An 11,882-nucleotide genomic window follows, 5' to 3' on the forward strand; every position below is an offset into this window, starting at 1 on the left:
GAGTGTTAGACTCGAAAAACCAACCAAAGTTGCTTCATGAGGATTAATTACTGCGTCCGTAGTGTCAATCGCGGAGGACTAGGAAATAAGAGGCCCTTCTGGGTGAATCCACACTCCAAGGGTATTTCTCCTTCCTGCTGGTATCTACAGTCAGGTTAATGTGTCTGGCACGTCTGGATGCCGGTACGGCATTTGAAGTCCTTTGCCAGATGGAAACCTATGTGGCAAAACTCTCCGCTCGACAGGCAATAGACGTCCAGGGAGAAATCATAGACGAAGGAACTCCCTGACAGAAGACACGCAGAGAGGAGCAGTACACAGGGATAGATTGCTCTCCTGACGCCGTGAGAGACCGCAATATATCACCTACTGCCGGTCAACCAAGGATCTGTCAGAAGATCACGGGCGGTCGGTCTCTCTTCTGGATCCCACCGCAGCATTCTCCTGACGAATTTCAGGAACATCTCTTTGTTGTCGCCTTCAAGATACACCTCCGAGTCCTCCAGTGAAATGTCTGGAATTTCCTCCGACCCTATCCATTGCCCTGGTAGGCAGGAAACAAAGATCAGTTGCAGAACACGAAAGACTTCCCGGCAATATCAGAATATACCTGAGTCGTCCCAGTACTTTTGGCTGTTGGGACATTTGAGAAGAAAATCGATTGATGGGGGCCCGATCATTGCTATCATCTCAGCGAGAAGTTGGCCATCCGAATGCTGACCGTCGGGACCTCTGCCATCGAAGAGATGGTGATCCTCAAAGAGATCCCAGATCTTGAGGTCTCGATTAGCATCGGTATACTGTGAATGAGATGGAGGGCATCTACCATCACTCCGACATTCCAAATGTCCACTTTGGCAGTCCATCGGGAACCCAGGATCACCTCTGGAGCACGATAAATATCCGGCTGGATGAGGCCTTCATGCTCATCACCCAAACGCGCCTCTCCAAAGTCCGCGAGCAGCGGTACTCCGTAACCATGCCAGCCCATCTTACGACGGAATGGCCGCGATTGGTAAGTAGCGTGTGTTTCAGTGATCTTTCGCGGACTTGGATTAGAAGTTTCATTTTCATCCCATTCTCGAAAGATCGAATCATCCTTCGCGGAAATAAGGATGTTCTTTGCTTGGATATCTAGGCTGGATATTAGAGTCGCGATTCAATTGACGACTGAAAAGGAAGTTTCTCACTGACCAGTATGTATCACATGCGCTTCCGAATGTAAGAAATCAAGGGCTTGCAATAGCTGCTGTAGAGCTCCCTTCAGCAAGTTTTCCGGAAGGTTAGGGGGATCCAATGTCGCTTGGAAATGCAAAAGGCTCGTCAAAAGGGGTTCATGAACAATGCATTGATGAATTGAACCCCGGGGTCCTTTGAGTTCGAATCTATCAGTCATTTTGCGGATAAGATTGCTGCCGGGATGGCGCGATCTGATTTTCGACAGATGTTCCAAGACGCGCACCTCCTGGTTCTCTTTGGAACTGCTGATGTAGATCTTGAGGGCGACATATCGACGCTTTCTTGTCAAGTTAGTTTTCCCTCATTCAGTTCTGAGCAGAGTTGGAAGAGGCATGTAGTTACTCTAGATCGCGGCAAAACCAAACGGTCGAATTCGCTCCATAGCCCAATTTGCTGAGAACCTGGTATCTGGAATTGAACACTTCTCCCAGTTTGACCGGATAATAACGCCCCTGATCATATGCCGGCATACGTTCCTCCTCAATCGTGGTTTCAGGGTCGAGCACGGGAAAGTCGGAGGGCTCCTTAATTTCCCTCGGGGGAGATGGCGCTCGCCTGAAGAACCGGCTGAGCAAAGAGAAAGGATTCATCAAATAACTATACATCACGAGGGCATGTAATCTCGTAGTGTCAAAAAATGTTTGCACCCAGATCCGTGCTCGGAAACAAACACGACGATAAGGTTGATACATGTACTTATTTCCGGCTGGAGCATGCCCATAATTATTAAATCCCGCTCCTTCAGGGTCGTTGGGCTAGACAGTCGCCCACTCGTTTCATGAATTTCATGCAGAAATCTTGTCCGCTTAACTATGCTTACATTCCATCGATACGGATATGCACCGCTGTACCATGTTTCCGCTTTCTGCCAACAACGGTAGCTACGGCATGCACTCCGCATCCGTCGGTTATGCGCGGAGACAAAGAACGGCGTTTCTGTGCAAATTGCGGTGTATACGGTCAGAAACTTCACAGTGCTACCAAACGACTACGTCAGGATCATCATCTAAAGCGAAAGTAATCCTTTGTTCTCTCGTTTGAGTGGACGGCCAAACGCGGAAGGCCGGGATTCTGCCAATTTATCGAAACGTCATGATGCCTTTTGCGATGGCGAGTCAAAATGTCACATGACATGGGACTACATATACCTATTCTCTGTGATTGAATGCTTTTGCGACGTCCTTGAATCACCTGGTGAGCTGTCCCGCGTCCTCGGGTAAATATTCGCCCTGGAGCAACCCTACTTTTCGGGAAGAATCGTTACAGGTTATATGCATTCCGAGGTCACACTTGCACTACTAGTCTGATGCAAAATGCAGCCCTGCACGCTCGGGTTGATATCATTGCTTCACATCATCACTTCTGTAACGGAGAGGAGTTCACTGACACGATTACACGGCGTTGGCAACCCCTGGTTACTGCTCTTCGCGCAAGCACGGATTACCGATTTATTCGCTTAGAGGTAGGCTCAATCTGGAGTGGCCACTTGGACATGAGTTCCCAGAAAAGGTCCTGTGCGTTCCTCATCCACAGTGATGTATTTGCAAAGCGAAGGGACTCCATCTCTTACATTCCAAGGCCAAAGCTGTTCATTCTTTAATTTCTTCACCGCTTTTCCCTCGTTGGACGACGCATATGCAAGAGTTAAGACGTCCGCTATCGGTTCATATTGGAGGTATTTAACGATGGGACGATCGATCGTCTGTTCGGCTGCGTTGCTCAGACCAAGGTGCGATCCAGAAAACTCGTGTCATTCGAATAAGTTAGCTGTAACTGAGATACGCCAGCACTGCGGAAACCGTGGAAGGCGGCTTGATTGGGCCACTTTGGGAACTACTGTCAGCGGGAGAGCACGATTGCCAAATGCTAACTGCTTCGGGCAGTCACTAGTCAGACGAGCACTGCCACCAGAAATTAGGGCCGCTTCAAAATGCCCACTAGGGTCCGAAAGTCAGAATGGATGCAGATTGGTGCAGTTTCGTCGCGGAATCGTGGGGTTCTCTCGGAGCCTCGGAAACTTTGTTGGAGGTAGGTAGGTTCCTTAGAGATTCTTTATGAATCGCCATCATGAGTAGGTCAAGCCGCTCTGGACAAGCTCACTACCTAAAACGACTCGTGCCCGTTTTGCTTCTAATTACGGAGTGTTCCGTACACAAGTTAGAGACTAAACCGGCCTGACTGGGCAGTTGGTACTGCCGTGCTTGTGCCTAGAGCGATTGGGTTCAGCTTCGATGCTGAAAGGCAGTTCTGTCAGACCGAATGGGCAGCTAAAGCTGCAGGCCGGAAATCCTCTCAAAATAACCAGTCACAGGTAAGGTTCAACGCCAAACCCCACCTCTTCTCACCTCCAGTTTCCCGCTGATTTTTCCAGAATCCACGAACGTCAGCAGATCCTTGCAAACAACACCACGTGTAGGCACAAGGGGGATACTGTATGTAGGCGATCATGGTCGACGTGCGGGGCACTCAAGGGAACGGTAACGAACATTTCACAGTACCAAATCAGACCAAACAACATCACCCTCAAGTGGACACAAAGAGACGCAGACACAGGACGACGGCTGTATTCCATGGACAGGTCACCCCCTGGATCTGCACCTTAGAGTTCGCTGACAGCCTCCAAAGAAGCGGTCTACCAATCATGGAAATGCTAAACAAATAAGCCAGCTAGTTGAGAGAAACGGCGGAGGTCACGGGCCAGTCGTACTTCAAAGGACTAATTTCCCTTCCATTCAACATCACTTGGGCTACATTCGTTGGTTGCAGAATGCAGTAAATAAGAACGGAAGAAGAAATATACCAACCAGATGAATCCTCACTGGCACGGATACGGAACGCCGTACGAAAGACGGTAGTAATTTCGCACTGTAGTTTTTATTCGTACGGAATACCGACGGAACGCATCCTGAACCTCAATTCAACTTCCGATTAACAAGTTGATAGAGACAGAGACACGCTGCCCAGCCTGCAGGTTGCCCAACGGCACCAAACGGATGGCAGACGAAGAATCCTAAAGCATAATAAATTCACAAAGACAACAGCTTCGTAAAACAGCAGACCTTGCACGCATAGCGCATTGGAATTATCCGAAAATAAGGAACTTTAGGGCTTTGTTTCCGTTCCTTAATTCCAACCGCATTGCCCCTAAAAACTCCGTGCCAACGGTACGGAGTACTCACTTGTAACAGTAATAGTAGCAACATGCATGATCCCTCATGATGGTAGCTCTCATAATGAATCCCCGAAATCCAAATGCTTCATGTGTTCCTATTTGCTAGTCCCATCTTCGTGCACATGCCGGCTCCTGATGTATTCGTCATATTCATCCAAGATTTGTATCGAGATAACTTCCTTAGGATCAAGTGGATCCTTATGAGATCGGTGTGCTCTAGCACCCCTTGACGGAAAGGAGCTTCGTATGAGCTAATGAAAGCGGTAATTACAAAGCAAGGCTGACGTACTTAATCCTAACTTTCCTGACATTTGGATCCTTTGGAGCATTGGTCGTTCATCAGCCTCATCTTTCCCAGACCTCAAGCAGTTCAATTTCTTCATGGAAGATTTCTTACCGCGACGATCTCTTGATTTGCGACTTTGTCAATGCTTGCTACCCACTGATCTCCATTTGGATTCCACTGTCTGACGTGGTCCAATGTCACTTTGCCGACGATTTCGTAAAAGCGCTGGACGACGGACGACATGTTGATCGAAATGGATGTTGAGTGTTCGACAGACTGAACAAGTTTCGAAGTACAACTGTTCGACAGATTGGATTCGCATACGCAAGTGAAAAACTTATGGATGAATGGAGGAACTGAACTGTTTTCATGCCACTGCGAGAATCATCCGTCCTTTTAAGCACGGGCTACAGCACCCGGCCTAGTAGTTGTTGGGCAAGTTCGCGAGATGATGGTGCGTCAAGCACAGACGGCTTTTTTGATCAGCATGTCAATGATCGACTCTCCCGTGGATTAGATTACTATCCGTGTAGGGAAAGGTGGAAGAATAGATATCTGAGCGTCTATCTCGAGAGAGTGTGTGTGCCATTGGCCGCAGCAAGGTTCTGATGATGTCTGTGAGTTCGGATTCGCAGGATCCTTTACGGGGATTGCAGCAGAGTAACCTCCCATGCGTTCAAGATCTCATTGATGCTTGATGCCGGAGGTTCGGAATCTACCTTATTTGCTACCACCTGATGCTTCTGCGGCTCGTTTAAATGAAGTCAAACTGATACGCAATAAGTTCGAGCGCCTCCACGTACATGATATGGGGACTTCTTCCTCAACTTTCCGCGGATGAGAAGAAGAAAAACAAATGACAAAGGCACACATAGTAGCCGCGACAGGAGACGGTCAAGCTGGGAGAAAGGACGGCGAGAAAAGAAGGCCGTCATAGAAGCGCAGCGCAAAGAAATTAATGCAAGTCCATTCCCAGACTCATGTTCACGAAGACAGGCGATTGGAAGACGAATTAAGATTATACTTGGCAGACGCAGTTCATACTATTAAGGCTAGATCTACCACTGGTCCGGTGTTGCCATTCATGCCTAACCTGGCACTCTGAATGAATAGTTGAACTTCATGTATGTTAGGCGCGTGATGCATGCGATGCATGTCCAAACCGCCCTTTACCCGATCAGCCGCCTCGTTCGTAATCTCGCACGATGACCAACTACGGCGGATTGGCCCCAAACTGGAAAAATTGAACCGGACCATGGATAGCACGGCTGCTATCAATCAGTCAATTGGCCGTTTTTGCGGGGGACACCCTGGGCTCTTCTGACGTAGGGTGAGCTGCATCTCGGCAACCCGCGGGCGGGACAGGCATCAATCCAAGTAAGCACTCGTCGTTGATTGAGTCCACGTCTGCGGCTCTCGGGTTGACTGCATACAATAGAAAGCACCATTACCAAATAGGTCTCCTCGGGTGCGGGCATATCGTAAGTCTAACAAGTAGATAAGTGAAGTCGGAGTTGCACAAGCTCCCCCAACTTCACGGCTTCGCCAGCGTAGGACACTTTTTTCGATGAAATCCGATGCAGTCCACATAGGGAGTGGCCAGGGTCCAAGAACAGCCAGAGTCGATCGCTCACTTCCGGACGGTCAAGGATAATAATCGAAGAATATTGTACAGTAAAGCGGAGAAGCTGTACAAAAAGCTGCCTCTCTTTACGCACGAACTCCATTCAGATTTTATGCTGACTATTCATCACGTATCCGTGGCCCTCGACGGCCCAACATGGTAATGGTTACACAAGGCGGTCAATTTCTTCTATTTTGCACTCATATACCCTATCACAATGTTGACATCTCAAATGAACATCGTGGTCCCAGAATGGTTGTAGGCCTAGAATGGCGATAGCTTTCGGGTACTCCTACGAATGTACCCGGTTATTTTGTTCATCATTTGCTTCTCGAGGAGCCGAGACATGTTGTTGACGCTGGCGAGGGTTATCGGATGATCAGGCCCCAGCACGTTCTGTCATCCCTCTAGTGCTCGTTGATACATCGTCTCAGCCTTATCATACTGTCCTTGATGTTGGAAAACGAGACCCAGGTTGTTGATTGTGTCCAGAGTGTCCGGATGATCACGCCCCAGCACCTTCTCTTGTCCCTCCAGCGCTCGTCGATGCATTGCTTCTGCCTTTTTGCACTGTCCGAGACATTTCAGCGCGGTACCCAGGTTGTCTACGCTATCGAGAGTGCTTGGATGATCACATCCCAGCAACTTTTCTCGCGCCTCCAATGCTCGCCGATGCAACGTCTCTGCTTGACGATACTGACCCAATATCTCGGAGCCGCGACCTAATTTGAACTCAAGTTCCGACATTTCATTAGTTGCAGTTGTTTCATGCTCGAGAACGTGCTGAGCATGCGGGAGGTAGCCTATTCATTCCCCTCTATTGCTGTGAAGAGGGAGTGGAAAAGCTTCTTCAAGGCGCCGTATTACCTTTGCCCTCCACTCTTCTAGTTCCCCTTGCTTGTCTAGCCAGTTCATCATTGCCAGTCGGACCAGTCGGTGAACATCATACATGTTCGACACCTCTCTTTCAGTGATGAAAGCATACCCCTTCAATGTTCCGATGGCATCATCTGCCTCCAGTGTCGAAGCATCTTGAGGGAGGATAGATCGTGGAATAGCTTTCTCGTTCAAGAAGCACATGAATTTCAAATACTCAGCAGCGAGAGGATTATGGTCCGCAATCTGGCAGAATGAGATGAGCCACGTCGCTGTAATCGGGCTCTGGGCCTCCCTATATCGATGGCTGTCTTCAAAGTCCTTACTCAGCAACTCGACAATATTTTTGTCACTCGACCGGCAAAGCTCGAGATAATTTGTTGTCGAGATTTGTTTCCTGGCCATATATGCCGAAGCTTGTCTAATGGGGAGACGCAGATATCCGAGAAAATCGAGAAGCTCTGCTGTATCCTCCTGACTGCGCATCTGGTGCTTTGCCAGATGTTTCTCTAAGAGATTGAAGCCCTCCTTCTCGCTCATACTACCGACATCGAATATATTCGGCGCTGAAACACCGAGCTGCACTATGAGCTCATGGTTCCGCGACGTAAAAATCAGGGAGCCTTGTTGGCTGAACGGGAGATGGCCGGCAAGATTTGTGCTGCCATAAAAAAGGTCAGGATTTTCGGCATTGTCGACAATCATTAGCCAGCGGCCCGTACTCTCATGGTTCAGAGCCGTCTTTACAATCTCCTCCATACCTGCTTTATCGTCATTGATCTCGTCAATCTCCAGCAACTGGCCGATGGCTCTGTAGGCGTTTTTGAAGCTGACGACATCTATGGTAGGCACCCAGAAAACAGAGCAATCAGGGTGCTTCTCGCGGAGCCGAAAGGCAATCTCTAGCGCAATCTGCGTCTTTCCAACGCCTCCCAGGCCTACAATGGCCGTTCTCTGACAGTAATCAGCGTTCACACTGGGCGGAACAGTTGCAAGAAGCTGATCTACAATTGACTCTCGGCCGACGAAACTTTTGCTCCTCTCAAATGGTACAGCGAATTGGATGCGTTTCGTAGCTAACATGCGTCTATCCACATTAGCGGCGGTATTGATGAAGAGGCTGGCAACGAATCCTTCAATAGCTCTTTCGTTCTCAGCTAGATAGTTGCGTGTGTGCGCCGAGATCGTGCTGGTCTTTTCCCAGTCCAACAATGTTATGTCTTTCAGCCCTTGATCGACATTGAATCTGAAGTATTCGTTGTCATCAAACCGATCGAACAAACTGCGGGCTACTTTTTTTTTGAGGATGTAGACATTCTTCTCAACGCATTGATGATCGATGATTTGGAGTCTTCAATGGTTACAACGTCTCCAAGGCCCGTGCCAATGCTCAAGATTCGCAACTGTTGGCGGTCCGGAAACTGCTTCCGAGCTTCCTGAACCAAAACTTCGCACGGGTTGTTGTACCCAAAGTAGCATCGACAAACTCAATATCATCTCGACCAAGTCTTATCGATTTGAAGAAACCGACGGCCGCTGAGGTAGCCCGTGCAACCTGCCAGATGGTGCAGGACTCGAAAGCAGTGGATGAATTGTATGTTCTGAAAAGGGTTGGAGTCGCATCAACGCCGTCCTTTGTAATGGCTAAGACCACACTATGAAGTATAAGCTAATGATTGATTCTAGTGCAGTCTTTAGACTTACGTCCTTGTGCATGTTCCGTCACGGAAAAGCATATTTTCATGAGGGCATGTTCGGGCGGTCGAGTGGCTTCTGTTCCGGCGAATTGTGCATTCTTCTTCGGTACAGAATCTTCTGACTGTTGATTTTATTGCGTCTTCAAGGCATCTAGCAGAGAATGCGGACCAAAACTGGGTGTTCAAAGTTGATTTCCACTTATATATTTCGGTTTAAACGCCTCCCTGGCGAAGTCCCGGTATGCTTGTGTGCACTCATTGACAGTCATACGGAGTCTCCCAAGCATAATCGCAATGATACTGTGCGATATACAATCAACATAAGAAGGCATTGTAAAGAGTGAAGTTAACACCACCCTCCGGTGCTTGTGGCCCCAATTACGTCAAAGTATTCACATGGTCGGGGGACATGCTTAAGACCGTTTTATTGCGAATCTTCTCCATGATATCTTCAAGAATGAGAAGGCTCGAGAGACCACGAATTCCTCCGCCATCTCAATCAGTGTCAGCCAACCTGACTGAGTTTAGGGCAATGGGCACGGTACCAAGGGAGAGGATTTTGAGAGGCTCCTGCGAAGCCATCATGGACTTGCTTGATCTGATCTGTCAAGAGTGCGGAGCCCAGTGGTATCGACAATCACCGAGTAAAAGCACGGAGTGAATGTCTGAACCACGATGGTCATGACCACAGGTCGATACCTGAGGCCTTTCCAGGCAGAGCAAGGCCCTCCCTTCATCGGAATAGCTGCAACTCCACTTCAGCCTTACAGAACACTGCATGGTACAGCAACCAGGCTATAAAAGGAGCGAATAAGAAGACTGCAATCGCGGTAAAATGCCCTGGTGAACAACCAATCAGCCAATGTCCCCCGAAATGCTGCGCAGTAATGTGATGCACACAGTTACTCCTGTCGCGAGCGCTTGCGCTCAGGTAGCTGCATGCCATTGGGCTGTTGAAGTTCAATCGCAAGTCAACGATTGGTGAAGAAGCTTTGCAGAGCGCCTTCTTACCATACGGCATAGTGCACTCGACAATTTCAGTCTGCAGAACTCTGAGATAATTTCGACACTGCCATCAGCTGGCCGTGGCAAACGACTGGACTCTTTCCAGGTTTTCTGTCCCAGGAGAAGGAGCATGTGCATTTGGAGTTTCATTGGTGAGAATTCCATTTTAAACATGATGGTACGTCATATACAGAATCAACATTAAGCATGGCAATCATAAGCAAATTCGGACAGGTAGGATCCACGTTATGTACAAACCCCCTAAACGCCAGACACGATAACTCAGAAATCAAATCGATCAGGCATCAGTACTGGAGCAATCAACGTCCACAGATAGATCGCGTAGCAAGTCCACGCACTGATGATTTTCACCCAGCTCGCCCAGTACGTCCGGCCAACGTCAGCAAAATCACCCTGAGTTTCTGGGTCCAAGTTCTGGGTCAGCAGTGTAGCCACCCAGGTGGTCGCCAAGAAGAAGATCACATGGAACAAGGAGTAGTTGTACTGCGTGGAGCCTCGCTCGTCATCCTTTGAGGTGATCTCATCATCCTCATCGTCGCTCTCATCAAGCGCACTGGCGGGAAGACTACCGCTTTCCACAGCGGCACGGAGAGCCTCCGCGCGCATCTGCCGGCGAGATGTGGGCTGCTGGGTGACCAGTCCGTGGTCATTCTCCTCCGTACCCAACGGTGAGTATTTGTGGCCGCCCTTCGAGCCGAGCGCGATTCCTTGCGTTGCCGCCCGGGTGGTCGTGTAGGCGATCGTGGCCATGGTGGCAATGGCACCCAGAACAATCGTCGCCGTTCTTGTGCCCCGGGCGCGGGCGAGTGGGTTGCAGTTGCGATCATCCGGCTCCATCGCGACGGCGGACATGGTCAAATAGGTACAATAAGCAGTGACCATGGCGGCCTGAGCAAGGCCGGCGCGAGGATTGTACTCTTGAACTGCAGGTTGCACGGACACGAAAGAAACGATGAGGAACAAGAGCAAGTTGATGGTGATCGCGGCCTGGTTCATGGAACATCCCTTTCCCGCGAAGAAAACGTACATCAAAACGGTCATGACGATGGACGCGATGTACATTCCGAGCGTGGAGCCGATCAACAATCCCCGCCACAAACGCGAATCACTCGTTTCAATCTTATCCAAGCACAATTCCGCCCAGGAGTGCGCAAGATCCACCAAAAGGATCAAACCGAGGAGGAGGAATAGCATAGCTGCAAGGAAGGCAATGTAATGGCCGTATACGAGGAAAAAGCCCTCCGGAATGAAGAAGGACATGACCACAAACCCGATCCAGAAGAGGATCTTGGGCCCCCAGTAGCCATTTTGTAGTGCAGCTCTTGGGTCCTTTGACGATTTGACACCGAGAAGGAGGAGTGAAAGGATCAGATGGAACAAGCCGAGGCCGAAGTTGATCCGGTGCACCGCAACCCAACCGTAACACTCTTTTCCATCACAGCGAATTTGCATGTAATCGAGGGTCAAGTGTTGTAGTTTCTCCAGCGCCCAAGGCGTCAACATGAGCCAGGAAGCGATCGAGTTGATGAGTAAGATGAAAGCGTAGGCAATCCTTGTTGCCATACTGTAGTCTGTTAATATTGCACCTCTCCACTCGCTGGAACAATGCGTACCTGCTCCGAAACTTTCCGCAAGCGGTGCAGACGGCCGAGCATGTTGCGGCACCGCAGCACGAAGCCACCACAGAGAGGATCTGGTCATGTTAGCTCACCCTTTGGATATTGCGGGAACGCTGGAATAGACGTACTGTGCTGGCGCTTGGCAGCGCCATCAGCGGAAGCGACAGAAGGGCGCCCATATTGAGCTACGCCGATGATGAGGTCAAACAGATGCAAAATATGCGTGGTCTACTCGACCATTATCGACAAGCTCGACGTCAATGTTCCATTGGTCTCTCCTCCATCCGCACGGCAAGATGACGCCACAGCCGCAGCTGCTTGTCACATGACCAACGCCCTTGTA

At 49.5% G+C, this 11,882-nt stretch overlaps 4 protein-coding genes across 4 annotated transcripts; 1 reads left to right on the forward strand and 3 right to left on the reverse strand.

Annotated features, from left to right (window-relative positions):
* Positions 1 to 362: 362 nt before the first annotated feature.
* Positions 363 to 1,844, reverse strand: VTN49DRAFT_1037 (uncharacterized protein; the record flags this gene model as incomplete). The annotated part of the gene is made up of 5 exons (XM_069408608.1): positions 363 to 544; positions 611 to 773; positions 827 to 1,134; positions 1,195 to 1,520; positions 1,582 to 1,844. The coding sequence occupies 5 exons, from the start codon at positions 1,842 to 1,844 to the stop codon at positions 363 to 365; spliced, it is 1,242 nt and encodes a 413-aa protein (XP_069270077.1).
* Positions 1,845 to 3,169: 1,325 nt separating this feature from the next.
* Positions 3,170 to 3,842, forward strand: VTN49DRAFT_1038 (uncharacterized protein; the record flags this gene model as incomplete). Its single annotated transcript, XM_069408609.1, has 4 exons — positions 3,170 to 3,267; positions 3,494 to 3,550; positions 3,611 to 3,671; positions 3,735 to 3,842. 4 exons carry the CDS (start codon positions 3,170 to 3,172, stop codon positions 3,840 to 3,842), a joined length of 324 nt encoding a protein of 107 aa, XP_069270078.1.
* A 2,878-nt stretch (positions 3,843 to 6,720) lies between these two features.
* On the reverse strand, positions 6,721 to 8,294 carry VTN49DRAFT_1039 (uncharacterized protein; the record flags this gene model as incomplete). Its single annotated transcript, XM_069408610.1, has 3 exons — positions 6,721 to 7,104; positions 7,189 to 8,201; positions 8,279 to 8,294. 3 exons carry the CDS (start codon positions 8,292 to 8,294, stop codon positions 6,721 to 6,723), a joined length of 1,413 nt encoding a protein of 470 aa, XP_069270079.1.
* Positions 8,295 to 10,181: 1,887 nt separating this feature from the next.
* VTN49DRAFT_1040 (uncharacterized protein) lies at positions 10,182 to 11,718 on the reverse strand (the record flags this gene model as incomplete). Its single annotated transcript, XM_069408612.1, has 3 exons — positions 10,182 to 11,484; positions 11,534 to 11,613; positions 11,668 to 11,718. 3 exons carry the CDS (start codon positions 11,716 to 11,718, stop codon positions 10,182 to 10,184), a joined length of 1,434 nt encoding a protein of 477 aa, XP_069270080.1.
* Positions 11,719 to 11,882: the final 164 nt, after the last annotated feature.

This window comes from Thermomyces lanuginosus, assembly GCF_041956635.1.
Source record: "Thermomyces lanuginosus strain ATCC 200065 unplaced genomic scaffold VTN49scaffold_22, whole genome shotgun sequence".
NCBI classification, from domain to species: Eukaryota; Fungi; Ascomycota; class Eurotiomycetes; order Eurotiales; family Trichocomaceae; genus Thermomyces; species Thermomyces lanuginosus.